General features: G+C 47.8%; 1 protein-coding gene across 1 annotated transcript in view; it reads left to right on the top strand.

Annotated features, from left to right (window-relative positions):
* The first annotated feature begins 342 nt into the window (after positions 1 to 342).
* TMEM132B (transmembrane protein 132B) overlaps positions 343 to 19,905 on the top strand; it is a 409,478-nt gene continuing 389,915 nt past the window's right edge. Inside the window, exon 1 of the mRNA XM_038574739.1 lies at positions 343 to 435. Within this exon, the coding sequence (XP_038430667.1) occupies positions 369 to 435 (67 nt within the window). The 5' untranslated portion in view covers positions 343 to 368. The remainder of the gene's footprint in view (positions 436 to 19,905) is intronic.

The following is a 19,905-nucleotide window of genomic DNA, read 5'->3' as shown; positions in this document are numbered from 1 at the left end:
TGGGGCGCGGGAGCGGCGGCGGCGGCGGCGGCGGGGCCCGCGCAACTCGGGCCGAGTGCGGGGCCGCCGGCGTGGGCGTGGGGCTCTGAGCCCCGGGCCCAGCTCCCCGCCGCGCGCGGCCGAGCCCCGCCGAGCCCCGCCGAGCCCCGCCGAGCCCCGCCGAGCCCCGCCGAGCGCGCAGGGCGAGCCGAGACGCGCCGCCAGCGCCCGCCGCCTGCGTCTGGGAAGAGCGGCGCCCCGGGGCGAGCCATGCCCCGAGCCCGAGCGTAGCCGCCGCGGCCGCCCCGGGAGCCGCCCCGGGAGCCGCGGGCCGGGCCGGGCCGGGCGCGCGACAGGAGCAGCGCCGCGCCCCCCGCGCGCCGAGGACCATGCCGCCCCCGGGCCGGGCGCCGCCGCTCGGGCTCCTGCTGGCGCTGACCGCGCTCCGGTGCCCAGGTAACGCGTCCCCGGCCCCCTCCCCGCCCCGGCCCGGCCGCCGCGCACAAAGTTGGCTCCCGCGCGGCCGCCAGCTCCTCCGCAAGTCCCCAGCAGCTCGCCTACCCCGGGGCCCCGCACGGCCCTGTGCCCGGCGCGCCCGCCCGCCAGCCTCCCTCCCAGACCCCAGCTCGCCGGCGGATCCCTGCGGGGCGCGCGGGCGGGCGCCTCGGGAGGCGGGGGGGCGCGCGTCTCCGGGAACCTCGCCCCCTCCTCGCCCCCTCCTCGCCCCCTCCTCGCCCCTGGTTCCCGCGGGGTCTGCTGTGACGGGGCGTCGGCGGGCCCCTCCTGCCCGCCTCCCGATGCCCGCGGACGACGCACGGCCGTGCGTTCCCAGGACACCTGCGGGGCCCAGCCCTGAGGTCGTCTCGGTCGGCGCAGTCTGTCTGGCTCGTCCGCAGCCGCTCCCCGCCGCACCCTCCTGCTTTTACACCGCCCCCCCCCCCCGAACGTGCCCCCTCCCCAGGTGGGCCCCCTTAGCCGAGGCGCAGCCCGCTGCTCGCTTTCTGGAGACGCGTGCTGCCCCAGCACCTTGCCCCCCGGGCGGCCGGGCAGCCCCGCGCGCGCAGGGCCGCCCGGAACGTGGTGGGGCCCAGAGCCATTGCCTGGGTACCATGGAGCCGGGCTCCCGGCTGGCACCGGCGCAGCTGTCGCCAAAAGCTAGTGAGTGGCAAAGGCAAAATAGTCCTGTATTTTCTCTCTCTGCTGGAGTTTGGAAAGCTTCTACCACCTTGGCCTGGCTACATGTTGGTTCTAGAGGAAGCCTATCTTAAAATGCCAATCCCTCCCCTCCCTTCCCCTCCCCCTCTCCCCTCCCCTCCCCTCCCCCCACCCCAAACAGTAGAGACGATCCTAAAGGCTCTCCTAAAGGCTCGGATGAACCCGGAACAGTCACGAGCAACATCCGTGTGCACTTGAGGGAGCTCAGTTCCCCAAACATTTTAAAATCAGGACCCTTGATTTGGGAGCAGAGAGCTTTCGCTTTAGAAAAATTCGCATTTCCTTAACAAACAAACGGCACTGTTTGCTGCTGTAGAAAAATACAACTTTTAACTTTTCAACCGTAACTGCCTTAGGGAGGTTGCATTTAGAAACGAACCTTGTATGCCAACTTAATGTGTGATGTATTCGCATGCAAAAAGTAAACACTGTCTTACTTCGAGATGCCCTCAAGTGACCCAAAATATTTCATAAAACCTTCCACTGGGAGAGAACCTTCAGTCGGAGATATCCATCGGTGTTTAAACGGCTTTGGTTTACCGTGTGCATGAATCTTCAGTCTGCTTGGCTCATAAGCAGCTATGATAGCTGTTCTGCTTTCAGCCTTCTTCTGTGGTACATTGCGGGGGGGGGGGGGGGGGGGCGGCAGGTGGTCAGGGCTGTTTCTTCCTAGCCAAAGCCCTGGGACCTGATCTCAGAAGTGCAGTCCTTTGGACTTGAAAATTGCAGTTTTGTCTCTATTTTGTTTTCTCCACGGGGGTCAGCCTTTGCCTGGATGTGCTCATAGGCGAATATTGGAAATCTCTCAGAGAAGCTGCCTGCCTCTAGTGCTTGTAAGAGAACATGGAGAACCCCTCCTCCCCCCTTCCCCACCCTCCCCTAGCAACGGAAGAGCTTGTGCCTCGCTCTGGGAGGCCAGGTCCTGGCAGGGAAGGTGTGCGCCCCTGAAACCTGCTGCTGGCGCAGCTCCTAGCCATGCCGCCCTGCTGCTTTCCCGAGAGCCTCAGCTGGGCAGCTCCTTTTGGCAGATGCCGGGAGGACAGAGCCCTCGGTTCCATCCTCAGGTTCTTGGGAGCACATGTAAGTCTTCCACTGGTCCCTACCAGGGACCTAAAGAGAGACAGTTTGATAACTCTATATTTAGCACCAGTTAGGAGAGCTAGGAAAAAAAAAAAAAAAAAACAAGGCTGAAATTCTTGAAAGATACTTAGCTGCCTACTGTTGGTTGAAAGGTTCAGAGGAATTAGCTAGAGCTTCCTTCAGAGCCGGTTGGATTTTTCTGGGTAATTTCTGGCGTGATTTACCGACCACGTTTGGCTGAGGTTCTGGGGGAAGGGCTGGAAGGGTTCACAGGAGAGGAAGGATGCCCTCTCCCCCATCACACGGGGACTGTCTGCTCTGTCCCCCCCCCCCCCCAGCGTGGGTAGCTGCCATGGTAAAGAGTGTGGTGGGCGTACTTCTTTCAGCCTTGCAAGCGCTTAAACATATGGAACTATACTTGGTAAGAGTCAGCACAAATTCTCCGGCTTAGCGACTAGGGGGCCCCCATTATTCAAGCCACTTTTGTGCATGCTCTGGCTTTGCAAATTAGCGGCGCTGTTACTGCCCCTGCTGGAGGAAATGGACGCGCCTTGCTTCATTGACCCATTGTGCTCAGGGTCTATAAAATTGGGGTGGGTGGAGAGCCCCCGACAGAGAGGCCTTGTGAGTGGCAGAGCCTGCCAGTGGGGGGGGTTTTGGCTTCAAAGCGGAGACACTCTTAGCCGTGCCTGGCACCTTGGCATGGCATGTGGTATATTTCTTTCTCATTACAATAGTGGTTGGGGGGGGGGGCGCTGCGTGTGTCTGGTGCTGCTCTTCAGAGAGGTGGCTCTGGGAGGTGGTGGGAGTGGTATGCAAATGCCGTCACCTCCCCTGAGTGATTTAATGGCGGTACAGTGGAGGTTCCCAGAGTAAATCATTTCACTTCCCCCCTACCGGATGCAGGGTACTTGGGAGGCGTGGGGCTTCTGCATGAGCTGCAGTCCTTGGAGCCAGCAATGAGCATGGTGGTTGCCATGATCCAAGAGAGTGAAAGAAACCCCTTGCTTGTTGGTGCAAAGTCCAGGAGGGTGGTCTTGAGGCCGGCAGAGCCTTCTAGGGGCCCTGTTCCTGGATGAGCCCCCACTTGTATGCGGCTGGGTGGCTCCTTTCTTCTCTCCTGGGTCTAGTATTGAATGGGCACAGAGGGGGTGCATTTCCCTTTGTAGCAGTGGCGTTGAGCAAGTGCATGCTGCTCATCGGCGCGGGGAGCTGGGGGCACCCTGGCACCATGGGCAGCGTCATGGGGCGAGAGTGGTACCACTAGCTCTTTCTTGGAGTAAATGAGTGGGCTTGCAGAGCAAGAAGGCATCTTAGAGAATCTTCCCCCTGCCCTCCAACAGCCCCCTTTGCAGATGGATAACAGGAGACTCAGGCATCGGGATGACTTGGTCAGGGTCACGCAGTGAGTTGGTGTCAGATGGGGCTCGCGGCTCACACAATTTCTCTCTTGAAAAAACTCTTCGCTCAGGCGTTTCCTTGCTGTACACAGGGGAGTCTTTCTGGTAAAGGAGCTCTACTGTGTGGTCCTTTAGGGGACTGTGGCTCCATTTAAGGAGCCCAAGGTCAAGAGAATGACAGCTGTTCGGCGATGCCAGAATAGCCAGGCGTCAGCTCACAAAGGCAGCAGGTCATCACAGTGGTGCTGCTGGGGATGGGGCAATGGGACCAAGAGCCTCCGAAAGTGCTCACTCTGTGCCAGGCACCATCCCAGGCCTTGCCTGGTCTGACCACAGTGGAAGACTCACCATGCTGGCGGGTGGATGGTCTCACTATTCACCGTTTATAGGTGAGGCTGTTGAGACCCAGAGAGGCTGAGTAGCTTGCCTGAGGTCTCACAGTGTCAGGATTCTGGCCCAGGCGCTGGTCTGTGCCTTACCCCTGACCTCACATGGCCATGTTCTCCCATGTGGCCTCAGCGTGGTGTGGATGGGTTTCTGGATTCCAGGGTAGGGGGTGATTATTGCGTCCCTTTCATGTGCCAGCCTGTGCTTTTCTTTCTTTCTTTGAAATATCTTTTTAAAGATTTTATTTGTTTATTCATGAAAGACAGAGAGAGAGGCAGAGATACAGGCAGATGGAGAAGCAGGCTCCCTGTGGGGAGCCCAATGTGGGACTCAATGCCAGGACCCCGGGATCACGCCCTGAACCCAAGGCAGATGCTCAACACTGAGCCACCCAGGTGTCCCATGCACTTCTTTTCTGGAACAAATACATCTGTTGATGTGAACTAAGGTTGAGAGCCATAGAAATCAGACAGATGGGAGTCTGCTCTGCAGGCAACTGGGAATCCTTCAGATTGGGTGCTCTCATGGGATTCGGTGGTTATGGTAAAGACTGAGACTTTGGCAGACAGGATCTCCCCCCTTTCCTTTTGGTCACCTGTCCTGGTTCTTGGATTTCAGTGGACCTTAGTGTCTAGAACAACTCAGTGACTAGCGCTCTCTGAGGCTGTGATTGTGTGTCTAGAGTAGTCTTGGTTCACATTTCTCAGCTCAGGTATCATCCTGCTGCTGCATGGAGCAGTTCAGCCTCCATGCACTTGTTCTTCATGAGTGATTGATGAGCATCCCCCAAGTCCAGATGTCTTCCTCTGATCTACAGCTGATTGTGTGTTCTGAGCCCTTCCCAGATTTTGCTTCATTGAATCCTCAACAGCCTCATGGGGGTAAGGACTGGTGTTCGCCCTATTTTACAGATGGGGAAGCTGAGAAGCACAGAGGTGCCATGGGTTTTACAAGGTCACACAGCCATGGAGGGAAGGGGGATCCACACGAACCCACAATGTGCCCGGCTCGCAGTCTGTGCTCCTAACTGCTACCTTCTCTGTTATCGTGGGCTCCAAGTTTTGGAGGAATTGATTGGATTTTGACACTTATTTGGGCCCCAGGAATCCAGGGATGTGTCTTATGTTGAGTTGGTTCTTCTATGAGAAGATTGTTTTGGAGGAATTGGGCTGCTCTAAAGTCAGCCCTCTCAATCAGGAGCCCTGGCAAGCATCGGCAGAGAGGGCTTGGCGTTTTGGGTAATTGCACCTCCAGTGGAGGGGGGCTGCTGTTGCCTCTTGGGCCATGTCTGGCCTGTAGACTTCTCTCGTTGGTTGCCAGCATTTAAAAAGTGGGAGGTGTCAGTATCACGGTCCAGGTTTCTGGCTTCTTTCAAGAAACCAGGAGATCTTGTTTAACCCTTGACTGCTCTGAGACTCAGTTTCCTCATCTGTAAAATGGGCCCTATTCTAGTCCATTCAGGGTGGGCGGCCTGTAAACAACAGACCCCTATTTCTCACGGTTCTGAAAACTGGGAAGTGCAAGGTCAGGGCACCAGCATGGCCACGTTCCTGATTCGCAGATGCCGTCCTCTCCCTGTGTCTTCATGTGGTGGGAGGGCAGGGGGCTCTCAGGGGTCTCCTTTATGAGGGCACCAATCCCACTCGTGGGGCTCCACCCTCATGACGTCATCATCTCCCAAAGGTCCTAGTTCCTGATATCATCACATTGGAGGCTAGGTTTCAACATAGCAACTTTGAGGGGGACACAGACACAGGAGGCCCAGACAGCAGGCCCAGAACTTACCCCCCTTGCCCATCTGGCCACAAAGTTGGGCAGCTCCAGGGCAGTGAGGGGGCTGCCCGGCGTGGCCTGTGGTTCCTCAGGAGGAGACGGGCAGGAAGGGAAGGCCAGGTGGGCTCTTTGCTGTGATGGTCAGAGTGCAATGTGAGGGGTTGATGGACCCTTGGTGCCTTCCGAGTGGCTTCTCACTTTAAATTTCCCTGGGTTCTCTGGTAACTGCCCAGGGAGAGGTTAGGGGCTCTAGTATCCCCTGTAGGGGATACTAAAGCTCAGGGGAGTGGAGGGACCCGATCAAGACAACACTGCCTGAGTGGCAGGGTCGGGGTCTCCTCCCCAAAGTGCCTGGCTCCTCCTATCTTTCCTGCCCCTAAGGTGCCTTCTTGTCCTTGAGTTTTCCTTCAGTTTCCCTGCCTTCCAGCATAAGTAATTTTGACCTCAGGGTCCTGCATCCTAGGGCAGGTCCGTGTGATGGAGAGAGACCGGGAGCCAACAAATTCAGACAGGAGAGTCGTAGACCGTGATTTGTGTTCCTTATATTCAATACAAGGCAATGTGATGGGGAGTGACTGGGTGATCCAGGAAGACTTCTGGAGGAGGTGGCATTCATCTTATCTGAGTCCTACTTGATCAGAAGGGTGTTGCAGGCAGAAGGATTGTGAATACTTGCAAGGTACTTTGCACAGTGCCTGGCACACAGCAAGTGCTCAAGAACTGCCAGTTCCCTCCCTCCCTTATTCATTCAACAGACATTTATTAATCAGTTCTGAGCACTGTGGGGACACAGTGTGGAACAAAGGAGACACATTCCCCATTCCTAGGAGCCGGCGTTCTGGTGAAGCTAGGCAATCATAAAACAATGGACAGACAGATACATAATTTAATGCCAGGCAGTGATAGGTGCTGGGGGAGAGGCAAAGCAGGGTTGCCTTTGTCACTTTATTCTCCATCTGGGTACTTGTTTTGCTACTTGCCACTCGGTGCAGGATGGGCCTGTGATGCCCACTGTCTGCCGAGGGAAGCAGAGAAAGAAGCCTGGGTTCTTTGAGTTGCATTCCGACGTCTTCTGGTGCTTAAACCACCTGAGTCCGCAGTCGGGGCGTTCCCAGTTCCCTTCCCTGACACCTGACTCCTTAACTGATCAGTACCCTCTCCTTACACTTCAGTCCCAAAATAGTTACATAAAAAATCAATAGAGTGCAATTTGATTTGCTGTATTTTATTACCGAGGGTGATGGAGTATCTGGAATTGCCTGGTGCTTCTGAGCCTGGTTGTTTTGGGTCTTAACCTAAATTAACCCGTTGGGGGACCTAACTCATCCTGGCTGCGCTTTGGTGCCCAGAATTCAGTGCCTACGAAGGGTGACTCAGTAAATAACGCATCTCTAATGTCTGCTTTGTGTTGGAAATGCCTCCCGCCAGGGCTCTTCATGCATCAGAGCAAATGGACACATAAAAACCGTGCTGTGGCTGCAGCCAGCGCTCCCGGGGCCGGCTCTGTGCGCCTGCTGGAGGGTCCTGTCTCTCCTTCCAGAACTCTGGAGGGGCTGGCTCTGCCCGGCCTCCTGGCCCTCGGAATCCGTGGCTTCCTTTGTTTGCCCGGTTCCCTTCATGTTGTGTACTGTCGACGTATTTATATCCTTGGCGTGGTATTTTTCCCTTCTGTGGTTGTGCCATCTGCTGCTGCAGGCTGCTGGCTCTCCTGGGCGAGCTGAGGGGGCCGGATTTGAGGGGATGGGGGGCACCTGGGCAGACGGATGCAGGCTCTACAGACAAGGCTGCAGGGGTGGCCAGGTGGGAGGGGACCCTGTTCTCCCAGAGGCTGCTCCAAGCAGAAATATTGGGTAGACACAGTGGAAGGGGAGGGCATGGTGTGGATGGAAGATGTCATTTCGCCAAAAAATTTTCTAGGGTGGCAGTGAATCGGGACTCTTCCAGGCCAGGGGAAAGCCTGTGGCTGCCTTTGGGCCATATCTGGCCCAGAGACTCGTCTTGTTAGTTGCCAGCATTTAGAAAGTGGCAGATGTTGGTATCCAGGATCCTGGTTTCTCTCAAGAAATTGGGAGATCTGCGACTCTGGTCTAGCTCCTTGACCTCTCTGAGACTCCATTTCCCTGTCTGTAAAATGGGTCTTGAAGTCCCTTGTTGCTGATCATCTTCCTTGAAACTCCAGCCCAGTCTACATCCTTCTTCCTTATCTGCCTTTGCTTGTTTGAACATGTTTTTATTGTGCACCTATGCTGTGCTGGGTACTATTCTCAGGGCTGGTGAAACAGCAAGGACAGAATAGTCAAAGGCCCCTGTCCTTGTGGAGTCAGCGTTAATGTGGAGACAGACAGTTACTGGACTAAATGAATAACTAAAATGCAATTTGTTGAGTGGTAGTAAGTGCTACAGAGAAGCACGGAGAAGGGCTTCAGGAAAAGAATGCTGGGGGAGGGATATTTTGCAGTTTTATTTTATTAAAAAAAATTTTTTTTTATTAAGTAAACTCTGCATTCAATATGAGGCTCAAACTCACAACCCTGAGATCAAGAGTCACATGCTCCACTGACTGAGCCAGCCAGGTGCCCCTCTTGTTTTAAACAGCAGCATCCAGAAAGGTAGCATTTGAGTGAAAAGCTAAAGAAGTAAGGGAATGAGCTATCCGGTGGCTGTCTTGCAGAAGAGTGTTCCAAGCAGAGGGGGAACAGCTAGTGCAAAGGCCCTGAGGTGGGAATGTGCTTGGCAGGTTTGAGGACAGTAAAGGGGCCAGTGCACCAAGCTTAGTAAGAGAGGGAGAGCAGTGGTGAGGTGACAGGACCAAGTTCGGTAAGGACTGTGGCTTTTCCTCTGAGTGAGATGGGAGCTGTCAACAGGTTTGACAGAAGATGGGTATGTTCTGACTCCCAGGAGCAAAAGCAGGGAGAGCCTAGAAGGCCTACTGCAGCAGTCCGGGCCTGGATCACTGTGGTGGCGGTGGAGGAGGTCACAAGTGGGGTTTGGGTGAGTTGGAAAGTTGTGCTATAGGACCAGCTGGCTGATAGATTTGTTCAAAATAAATAAATATTTCATTTATTTATTTGAGAGAGAGAGAGAGAGAGCATGAGCTGGGGGAGCAGCAGAGGGAGAGTTGGGACCCACCCACCCCCTTCCCCACGTGGGGCTTGATCCCAGGACCCTGAGATCATGACCTGAGCCAAAAGTAGATGCTTAGTTGACTGAGCCGCCCAGGCGCCCCTTGTTCAGTAAATATTTACTGGGTGCCAACTCTATGCCTATCACCGTACTTGGAATTGGGGCCAAATCAATATTTGTTAGCAATGAAATTAACAAACAGAACTTAACATCTGTGAGTTAGGCTTTTGCCTTCTGTAGGTTCTTCCCCAACAGCCCTGGGGAGAAGGACCAGTAGTACATCCCTTAGTGAGAAACCAGTTTTAAGGGGATCCAAGGATGACCCTGGATGCAAAATGCTTATTAGCACATTGCCTGGCACATCCTTAAGTGCTCAGTAAATGGTGGCAATTATTAAGAACATTAGGGTAGTTGGGAAACCAGGACCCCATTACCCTATTTGTCCCTGGAAGCACAGTTGGTGGAGGTTGGATTTAGACTCTGGTGTTCATTTTTCCTGCTGGAACCAGGACTATTTAAAGAGAAAAAGTTTCTGTGCTCATAATGTGATTATTCTGGCACAGTTCATTGTTCATTTGCCAGTATAGGTGTACTCGCTTTGTCTAGTAGACGTGTAGGTGAAATGTTGTGTGTCAATCAATTCTATCTTCTCCATCAACTTCCACAACATTTTGGAGATGAGTAAGGTTTCTCTGACCCCACGCGGCTTTGGCTACTGACATGCTGCTTATTAGTTTCTGCATCCCTTAAACCAGCATCACCAAACTATGGCCCAGGGACTAGATCTGGCTCTCTACCTGTGTTTGTGAATAAAGATTTGTTACAACACAGCCACATCCATTTGTTTACGTGTTATGTGTGGCTGCTTTCTCACAGCAGTGAGGAGTGAGTAGTGTTAGAGATCATCTGTAAATGTGTGTCTATAGCACACATTTGTGGTCAAGAACAAGTATCCCTTTTTAATTGTCCAGCTCATCTGAATGAGAAGAATTGTGGGTTTGGTATCTCTTGGTTGAAAAAATATATTGATTGAAAGTTGCCATCAATTCAGTAATGCTTTTGAACGAGTGGGTTTTGGTAATTACAGTAGCATTTATGTAACATTTTAAAAATAGTAGCACATGTGTGTGCAGATATTTTTACTCTGTAGGCAAAGCTAGATGGCTTACAGCTCAGAAGACCCCTTGTAAGGATTCTGCTGGAGATAATCAGTATTAAAGGAGCCCACTGGTTAGTTATTTTATCCTTGGTATGACTCGGATCAATGGATCTCTTTTATGGGCTTCTTTTTGGATTGTTTTAAAGATGAACATAGCCTTCTCTATGTTTACTTGTGACACCCAGGTCCGTGATACTTTAAGTTTCCAATGCTAAGATTTTGAGTTCACTTATGGAGCTTATGTGCCAAATGCAAGCTGTCTTTTGCTATATTAATGTGGATTCTTATCATTGCAAGGGACAAAATTGGGAATTTACTAGACTTGGGAGCTAAGAAGTTCAAAGAAGAAGCAGCTTCAGGCATGGCTAGATCTAGGGGCTTAACAGACCTAATGAGCACTTCTGCGCTTTCACTTTGTCTCTTGGTTCTCCTTTCCTCTGTGTTCATTTAATCCTCAGACAGGCTTTCTCTACCTCACAGCAAACCTGGCCACAGTCAGCTCCAGGCTTTGTTCCAAAATCACCCCTCTCTTTTCTAATTACAATAGTAAGAACCCTTGAACTAACTTGGATAGTAGGTATACTGACCCCTCAACCAGGGACTGTGACTGAATGGAATCCTGTATGTGATCAGCCACACTGAAGTCAGAAGCTCATCTCTGGAGTTGGAATTGGAAGCACGTTGCCAGAAAGATAGGAGATGATTTCCCAAAGGAAAATCCCAGTGCTTATACCAGGAGAAAGATAAAGTTGCTGCAACATTTTACCAAGCAAGGTGGGGGGAAGCCTCAGGAGGGGCACCAGAGCCCCTCCTCCAAGGAGCGAATAGACCCCTTGTCCCATCTTTATTGCACCCGTGACCTTTGAAGCCCCAGTACGGGGATTTCACACATATTTTGGTTGCTTTGATTGAAAACATGTAATATTTGGGATGCAATCTGCTAGTATCTGTGAAAAGAGAACCTGGTCTTTGACCCAGCCCTCCCACTTTTGGGAAATATATTTTTTTAGAAGTGAAAGGACTACTATACAAGGTTTATGTTCAGGGGTGTTTATAACAGCATCTGCTTAGTGGTGAAAAAGAGATGTCTCTCCATCAGTAAAGTAGTTCTTGACTAAATGGTGGTATTTCCACGTGGACCACCATGTAACTGTTAAAAAGAACATCTTGGACCACCGCTCTTTCTAGATCCATTCTCCTGGAAGGATGACCAGGGCTTATTTTCAAGTGAGAAAAGTGAGTTGCATGGTAACTTTAATAACCATGGTCTGGTTATTAAAATGTGCAATGCCATTTTAATAAAAACAATGAGCCAAAAGTCCCCTCTGTGTATGAAGTAGGCAATATTTATGTCATGCTTGCTATATATATGCCAGTCACAATTGTAAGAACATATGTCAACTCATCTAATCCTTACAAGAAGCCTAGGTGTGTGGGTATTATTATATCCCTTTTAAAGAAAGAAAAGTTAGAATTATACGGCCTCGGTGTAGGAATGATGGGAGTGATTTGGTGGGTGGTGGGAAAGGAGGAGCAGGGAAGGGTGGACATCGGGAATGTTTGAGATATTTTAGCCACAATCATGCCAGGTTTTATGTAGAGAGCCCCACTTTTCCCCTTAGGGTTTCTGGGTCCCTGTTGTAACTGGCCTCAGTGGGGATCCTCTGGATTTGCTGCTGTGTTTTCCTGATGGAGGGGGCTATGGTGTATGGAACTTGGGTGAGCCGGGAGGGATGCTGCTTCGTGGTTCCCTGGGGGAGAGGAAGCCTGGGTGTGTGGTGTGACAGGCATATCCTGTGAGAATGGTTTCGTTAGTGAGTAACACAGACTTAAAACAGGTGGTGGCTTAAAAAGTAGGGTGTTGTTTCTCTTCCAAGTCAGTTTCTGGAGTCGTGTAGTTTAGGACTTTAGGTTGGCTCTGTTCCATGAAGTCCTCATGGGCCCTTGCTGCTTTCTACCATTTCAAGGTTGTGGTCTTTTGTACTCATGGTCCAAGATGGCAGTTCTAGGTACAACAATTTCATCTTCATTCCAGGCACCAATATGGGGGTGCAGACAAGGCAAGGGTAAAGGATATACATCAGTTGTCTTTTATGGAAGAGTCCTGGTAACTCCATGATGCTTGCACTTATATCCCATTGGCTGTGACTAAGTCACATGGGCACATCTAGCTGCAAGAGAATCTGGGAAGTGTTTTGTTTTGTTTCAGAGAGAGAGCGCGAGTGAGTGAGTGTGGTGGGGGACAGAGGGAGAGGGAAAGATAGAATCTTCAGTGGGTTCCATGCCCAGCAGAGAGCTCGATCTCATGACCCTGAGATCATGACCTGAGCTGAAATCAAGATTTAGATGCTTCACCAGCTGAGGCACCCCAAGAACCCCATGGGAAGTCTTCATTTTAGATTGGTACAAGTCAAGAGTCTGTTACTGTGGAAGAAGGACAGATGGATGCCAGGAGACTAATTAGTAGTTGATGATGAATACCTTAGGAGAATAACACAGTGTTTGGAGTGAAGGCATGAACCATCAGGATCTTTTTTTTTTTTTTTTTTTTTAAAGATTTCATCTGTTTATTCATGAGATCTACAGAGAGACACAGAGACATAGGCAGAGGGAGGCTGATGTGGGTCTTGAACCCTGGGATTATGACCTGAGCCAGAAGTAGACGCTCAACCACTGAGCCACCCAGGTGCCCCAGATCTTTTGTAATCGTGTGTGTGTGTGTGTGTGTGTGTGTGTGTGTGATTTCATTCTGCTTCCTAAGGTGGGGCCTGGGAGACATAAGTTTTTATGGGTACCAAGAGGAAAATGAAAACAGTTTGGTGAATGCATAACACCGAAATTTTATATCTCTGTCAAAGATACAAATATGGCTTAAAGAAACATTATAGATAAATCCAAAGTCCCTTTTGAACAATTGCATATCTTTCTAAAAGGTAGCCATTTGTATCAGTTTGCTATGGATTTTTCCATGTAGGAAACATCTATCTATCTATCTATCTATCTATCTATCTATCTATCTATCTATCTATCTATGTTATAAGATAGTTTTAGGTTTGTTTTTGATACATATACATCTATTCTCTTCCCTAATATTCATGTGCATATAGAACAATATATTTTTTTTAGAACAATATTTTTTTTGAATTGCTGCATGGTAGACCATGGTAAGGGAATATCAAATTGTATTTAGTGATTTCCCACTGCGTCATAAGAGAGAGATTACCCAAACATACAAAAAGGGGTCCGAAAGAAGGGGTTCATCCACCAGGAGCACTGTGCAGAGATCAGCACCCAAGCAGGATCTGCAGACATTTGAAGAAAGCCCAGGTGGGACTGAGGGTTAACAGGTGAAAGAACTGGACATCTGAAGAAGTGGAGTTAACAGAGCAATGGGGACAATGGGGGGTCTGGTTCTTATTATTTTTTTTATAAGTTTTTTTTTTTTATTTTTATTTTTTTAAGATTTTATTTATTTATTCATGATAGTCACAGAGAGAGAGAGAGAGAGAGGCAGAGACACAGGCAGAGGGAGAAGCGGGCTCCATGCAGGGAGCCCGATGTGGGATTCGATCCCGGGTCCCCAGAATCGCGCCCTGGGCCAAAGGCAGACGCCAAACCGCTGCGCCACCCAGGGATCCCAAGTTTTTTTTTTTTAAAGAGATCTTATTTATTTATTCATGATAGAGAGAGAGAGAGAGAGAGAGGCAGAGAGAGAAGCAGGCTCCATACTGGGAGCCCGACATGGGGCTTGATCCCGGTACTCCAGGATCGCGCCCTGGGCCGAAGGCAGGCGCTAAACCGCTGAGCCACTCAGGGATCCCCCTGGGGGTCTGGTTCTTAGAGAACTGCTGGAGCCTTCCGAGGTGCCAGTCCTAGTGGTTCCCCTTGTGGATGATTCCCAAAGGACTTAGAATGCCAGTCCATCTACTCATTGCTTTTCTTCAGATTTTGGGAGTTTCAATCTTAAAAAAGGTACATCCTTTAGTTCTCCAGTCTCTGTGTCTTTAGCCCTTAATGCAAACTCATTTGTTTTTAATGGAAAAGGTTCTCTAGAAAGCACTGTGGATTTATGGTGAAATTTTAATTTCCTTATGATATCTTTTTCTCCTGCCACCCACCACCCACCACCACCCCCTACGCCCAGCCCGGTGTAAGTGTTTTTCTCTTAAGTTTATGGGCTGAGCTGTTAAGAGGGTCTGTGTATTTCAGGAGGAAAGGTATTGGAGGAGGAGGTGTCAGCCTTGCTGTTCACACCAGCTTCACTTACACAAGCTCCAAAGTGGCCTCATCTTCCTACTGGACCAATTTGCCTGTCAGATCATTTTGTAAAGGCAACTGCATTCCGCTTTTCTCTCACCATAGTGTAGAGACAATATGAGGGAGGAAGGTGCCACAGTGCGTTTCCCAATATTTCCCACACTTCAAGGGTCCCTCACGCCTCTCTTTCCACATCTCTCTTTGTGAAAGTATTTAATACATGTTTGCGTGAGGGAATGGCCTTCTATCACATCTCTCACTGCTTAGTTAGGTACCATTTGCTGCTTCCACAGCTGCTTTCTTCTTGCTGTTTCAAGTACATTACTGAAATTTAGGGCACAAGCTCAGGCAGCTGGGGTGTCTGGGTTTGAGTCCCAACTCTGTCACTTGTTAGCTCTGTGACCTTGGGTTGGTTACTTAACCTCTCTGTGCTATAGCATTCTCACCTGTGAAATGGGTAGAGTAGGCACCCCTACTCCTTGGGCTGCTGTGAAGATTAAGGGAGATGGTGCATAAGAATTCAAAACAGTGTGTGACTTTGCACGAATCTTTAATAAATGTTGGTACTGCTTTAATTCTCTTCTATCTTCACTGAATTTTTTTTAAAGATTTATTAATCTGTTTGACAAAGGAGAGAGAGAGAGAGAGAGAGAGAGAGAGAGTAAGTGTGAGAATACAAGTGGAGGGAAGGGTAGAGGGAAAGAGAATCTCGAGCAGACACCGCACCAAGTGTGGAGCCCAGTGCGGGGCTTGATGCCAGGACCTTGAGATCATGACCTGAGCTGACACCCATACAAAGTTTTTATAATATTGTTTGACTGTATTCTCTATACTGTATATTGTATTCCTATGTTTTATTTATTTTATAACTAGAAGAAGATTGTGCCTTGTAATCCCTTTCACCTATTTTGACCACTCCCCACCCCGACAACCATCAGTTTGTTTTTTGTATCTATGAGTGTGCTTCTGTTTTGTTTTGCTTGTTTTCCTTTTTAGATTCCACATATAAGTGAAGTCCTGTGGTATTTGTCTTTCTCTGTCTGACTTATTTCATTTAGCATAATACCCTTTAACTCCATCCATGCTGTTGTAAGTGGCAGGATTTCATTCTTTGTTATAGTTGAGTAATATTCAGTACACACATATACACACACACACACCATGTCTTTATTTATCTATTGATGGACTCTTATGTTATTCCACATCTTGGCTACTGTAAATAATGCTATAATGAACATAGGGATACGTATGTCTTTCCCAATTAGTGTTTTTATTTTCTTTGGATAAATACCCAGAAGTGGAATTGTTGGATCATATGGTGATACTATTTTTAATTTTTTAAAAGATTTTATTTATTTGTTTTTTACAGAGACAGAGAGTGTGAGTGCACAAGCATGAGTGGGAGGAGGGGGAGAGGGAGAAGCAGACTCCCCACTGAGCGGAGAGCCTGATGTGGGGCTGGATCTTAGGACTCTGGGATCATAACCTGAGCCGAAGGCAGACACTTAACTAGCTAAGCCACCCAGGTGCCCCTCTATTTTCAGTTTTTAAAGGAATCTTCATACTGTTTTCTACAGTGGCTGGGCCAATTTACATTCCCAACAATGGGGCACAGGGGTTTCCTTTTCTCCACATCCTCACCAACATTTATTAGTTTTGGTCTTTTTGATAATAGCCATTCTGACTGGTGTGAGGTGATACCTCATTGTGGTTTTCATTTGTATTTCTTTGATGATAAATGATGTTGAGCATCTTTTTATGTGCCTGTTGGCCATCTGGATGTCTTCTTTGGAAAAATGTCTATTCAGATCCTTTGCCCATTTTTTAAATTAGATTGTTTTTCTGATACTGAATTGTGTGGATTCTTTATATATTTTGTTTATTTTTATTTTTTAAAAGATTTTATTTATTCATGAGCAACACAGACTGAGAGAGAGAGAGAGGCAGAGACAGAGGCAGAGACACAGGCAGAGGGAGAAGCAGGCTCCATGCAGGGAGACTGATGTGGGACTCGATCCCAGAATCCAGGATCATGCCCTTGGCCAAAGGCAGGCCCTAAACCACTGAGCCACCCAGGGATCCCCTATTTTGTTTATTTTTAAAAAGATTTTATTCATTTGAGAGAGAGAGAGAGAATGCGCACAAGTGAGGGGTAAAGGTAGAGGGAGAGGAAGAAGCAGATTTCCTGCTGAGCAGGGAGCCCAACGTGGGGCTTGATTTGATCCCAGGACCCCGAGATTGTGAGCTGAAGGAAGATGCTCAACCAAGACACCCCCATGCAAATATCTTTTCCCATTGCCTTTTCATTTTGTTGATGGTTTCCTTCGCTGTAAAGAGGCTTTTTATGTTCGTGTAGGCTCAGTAGTTTATATTTGCTTTTGCTATCCAAGCCCTAGGAGACAGATCTAAAAAATTATTGCAAAGACCAATATCAGAGAGTTTATTGCCTATGTTTTCTTCTAGGATTTTTATGGTTTCAGGTCATATCTTTAGGTCTGTAATCCATTTTGAATTTACTTTTGTATATGGTATAAGAGAGCAGTCCAGTTTCATTTGTACACACATAGCTGTTCAGTTTTCCCAGCACCGTTTGTTGAAGAGACTGTCTTTTCTCCATTGTATATTCTTGTCTCCTTTGTTGTGGATTAATTGACTGTATCAGTGTGGGCTTGTTTCTGGGCTCTCTGTTCTACTCCACTGATCTATGTGTCTGTTTTTATTCAAGTACCATACAGTTTTGATTCCTATAGCTTTGAAGTATAGCTTAAACTCTGGGAACATGATACTCCCAGATTTGTTATTTTTTAAGATTGCTTTGGCTATTTAGGGTCTTTTGAGGTTCCATACAACTTTTTAAAAAGATTTTATTAGGGGCGCCCAGGTGGCTCAGCAGTTGAGCATTTGCCTTCAGCTCAGGGCCTGATCCTGGAGACCCTGGATCGGGTCCCGCGTCGGGCTCTCTGCATGGAGCCTGCTTCTCCCTCTGCCTGTGTCTCTGCCTCTCTCTCTCTCTCTGTCTTATGAACAAATAAATAAAATCTTAAAAAATAAAAAAATAAAATTTAAAAAAATATTTTATTTAAAGGATTTTATTTGAGAGAGAGAGAGGGAGACAGAGAGAGAGAGAGACAGAGACAGAGACACAGGCAGAGGGAGAAGCAGGCTCCATGCAGGGAGCTTGACATGGGACTCAGTCCTGGGTCTCCAGGATCAGGCCCTGGGCTGAAGGTGGCTCTAAACCGCTGAGCCACCCGGGCTGCCCTCCATACAAATTTTAGGATTCTGTGTTCTAGTTCTTTGAAAAATACCAGTGTTATCTTGATGGAGATTGCATTGAATCTGTAGATTGCTTCGGGTAGTATGCATATTTTGACACTATTAATTCTTTTCAATCCATGAGTACAGTATATCTTCCCATTTTTTTTGTGTTGTCTTCAACTTCTTTAATCAATGTCTTATAGTTGTCAGAGCACAGGTCTTTCATTTCCTTGGTTAAATTTATTCCTAGGTATTTTCTTTTTGATGCAATGGTAAATGGAGTTGTCTAATATCTCTTTCTGATAGTTCATTATTAGTGAATAGAAATGCAAAAAATTTTTGTATACTAATTTTGTATCTTCCAACTCTACTGAATTCATTTATTCTAATAGTTTTTGGTGGAGTCTCTTTTAGATTTTCTATGTATAGTATTCATGTCATCTACAAATAATGACAGTTTTATTTCTTCCTTTCCAATTTGGGTCCCTTTTATTTTTTTTCTTGTCTAATTGCTGTGGCTGTGGCTTCTAATATTGTGCTGAATAAAAGTGGTGGGAGTGGGCATCCTTGTCTTGTTCCTGATTTTAGAAGAAAAATTTTCAGCTTTTCACTGTTGAGTATGAATTAGCTGTGGATTTGTCATAGATGGTCTCTATTATGTTGAGGTATGTATGTTCCCTCTGTATTGACTTTGTTGAGAGTTTTTATCATAAATGAATTTTGAATTGTCAAATGCCTTTTCTGCATCTATTGAGATGATCATATGATTTAAAAAAATATTTATTTATTTATTCATGAGAGACACAGAGAGGGAGTGACAGAGGCAGAGGGAGAAGCAGGCTCCCTGCAGGGAGACCTATGAGGGACTCCCATCTTGGAACACTGTGATTACACCCTGAGCCAAAGGCAGGTGCTCAACCACTGAACCACCCAGGCATTCCTGATCATTTGATTTTTATCCTTTGTTTTGTTAATGTGGTGTTTTACATTGATTGATTTGCAGATGTTAAGCCATCCTTACATCTGTGGAATATGTCCCAACTGATTATGGTGTATGATTTTTTTTTTAAGATTTTAATTATTTATTCTTGAGAGACACAGAGAGAATACAGAGACATAGGCAGAGGGAGAAGCAGACTCCTTGCAGGGACCCTGATGTGGACTTGATCCCAGGACTCCAGGATCACGCCCTGAGCCAAAGGCAGATGCTCAACCACTGAGCCACTCAGGCATCCCAGTGTATGATCTTTTTAATGTATTGTTGAATTTGAATGGCTAATATTTTGTTGAGGATTTTTGTATCTTTGTTCATTGGAAATATTGACCTATAATGTTCTTTCTCTCTCCTTCCTTCCTTCCTTCCTTCCTTCCTTCCTTCCTTCCTTCCTTCCTTCCTCCCTCCCTCCCTCCCTCCCTCCCTCCCTCCCTCCCTTCCTCCCTTCCTGCCTTGTAGTGTCTTTGGTTTTGTATCAGGATAATGCTGACCTGTAGAATGGATTTGGAAGTGTTCATACCTCTTCAATTTTTTTTGGAATAATTTGAGAAGGATAAATATTAACTATTTTTTAAATGTTTGGTAGACTAGGGTGCCTGGGTGGCTCAGTTAGTTAAGTGTCTGCCTTCAGCTCAGATCATGATCCTAGGGTCCTGGGATGGAGCCCCATTATCAGGCTCCCTGCTCAGCGGGGAGTCTGCTTCTCTTCTACCTCTTCTTCCTGCTTGTGATCTCTCTCTCTCTCAAATAAATAAATAAAATCTTAAAAAAATGTTTGGTAGACTTAAAAACAAAACAAACAAGAAGTAGAAACAGACCCATAAATACAGAAAACAAACTGATGTTTGCTACAGGGGACAGGGCCAGAGGAATGGACAAAATGGGTGAAGGGCAGTGGGAGTTACAGGCTCCCACTTGTGGAGTAAGTAAGTCACAGGAGTGAAAGTCACAGCACAGGGAATAGTCAATAGTATTATAATAGTGTTGTATGGCAACAGATGGTTATACTTGTGAGCACTGGCATGATGTACTGACTTGAGTTTCTATGTTGTATACCTGAAATAAATGTAACATTGTGTGTCAACTATACTTCAATAAAAGTAAATAAATAAATAAATGCTTGGTAGAATTTACCTACGATACTATCTGGTCCTGGACTTCTGTTTGTTGGGAGTCCTATTTTATTTTATTTTATTTTATTATTTTTTAATTTTTTTTTTTAAAAAGATTTTATATGTTTATTCATGAGACACACAGAGAGAGGCAGAAACATAGGCAGA

This window comes from Canis lupus, chromosome 26 (genome assembly GCF_011100685.1).
Source record: "Canis lupus familiaris isolate Mischka breed German Shepherd chromosome 26, alternate assembly UU_Cfam_GSD_1.0, whole genome shotgun sequence".
Classification (NCBI taxonomy): domain Eukaryota; kingdom Metazoa; phylum Chordata; class Mammalia; order Carnivora; family Canidae; genus Canis; species Canis lupus.
This window is presented reverse-complemented; position numbering and strand designations above follow the sequence as displayed.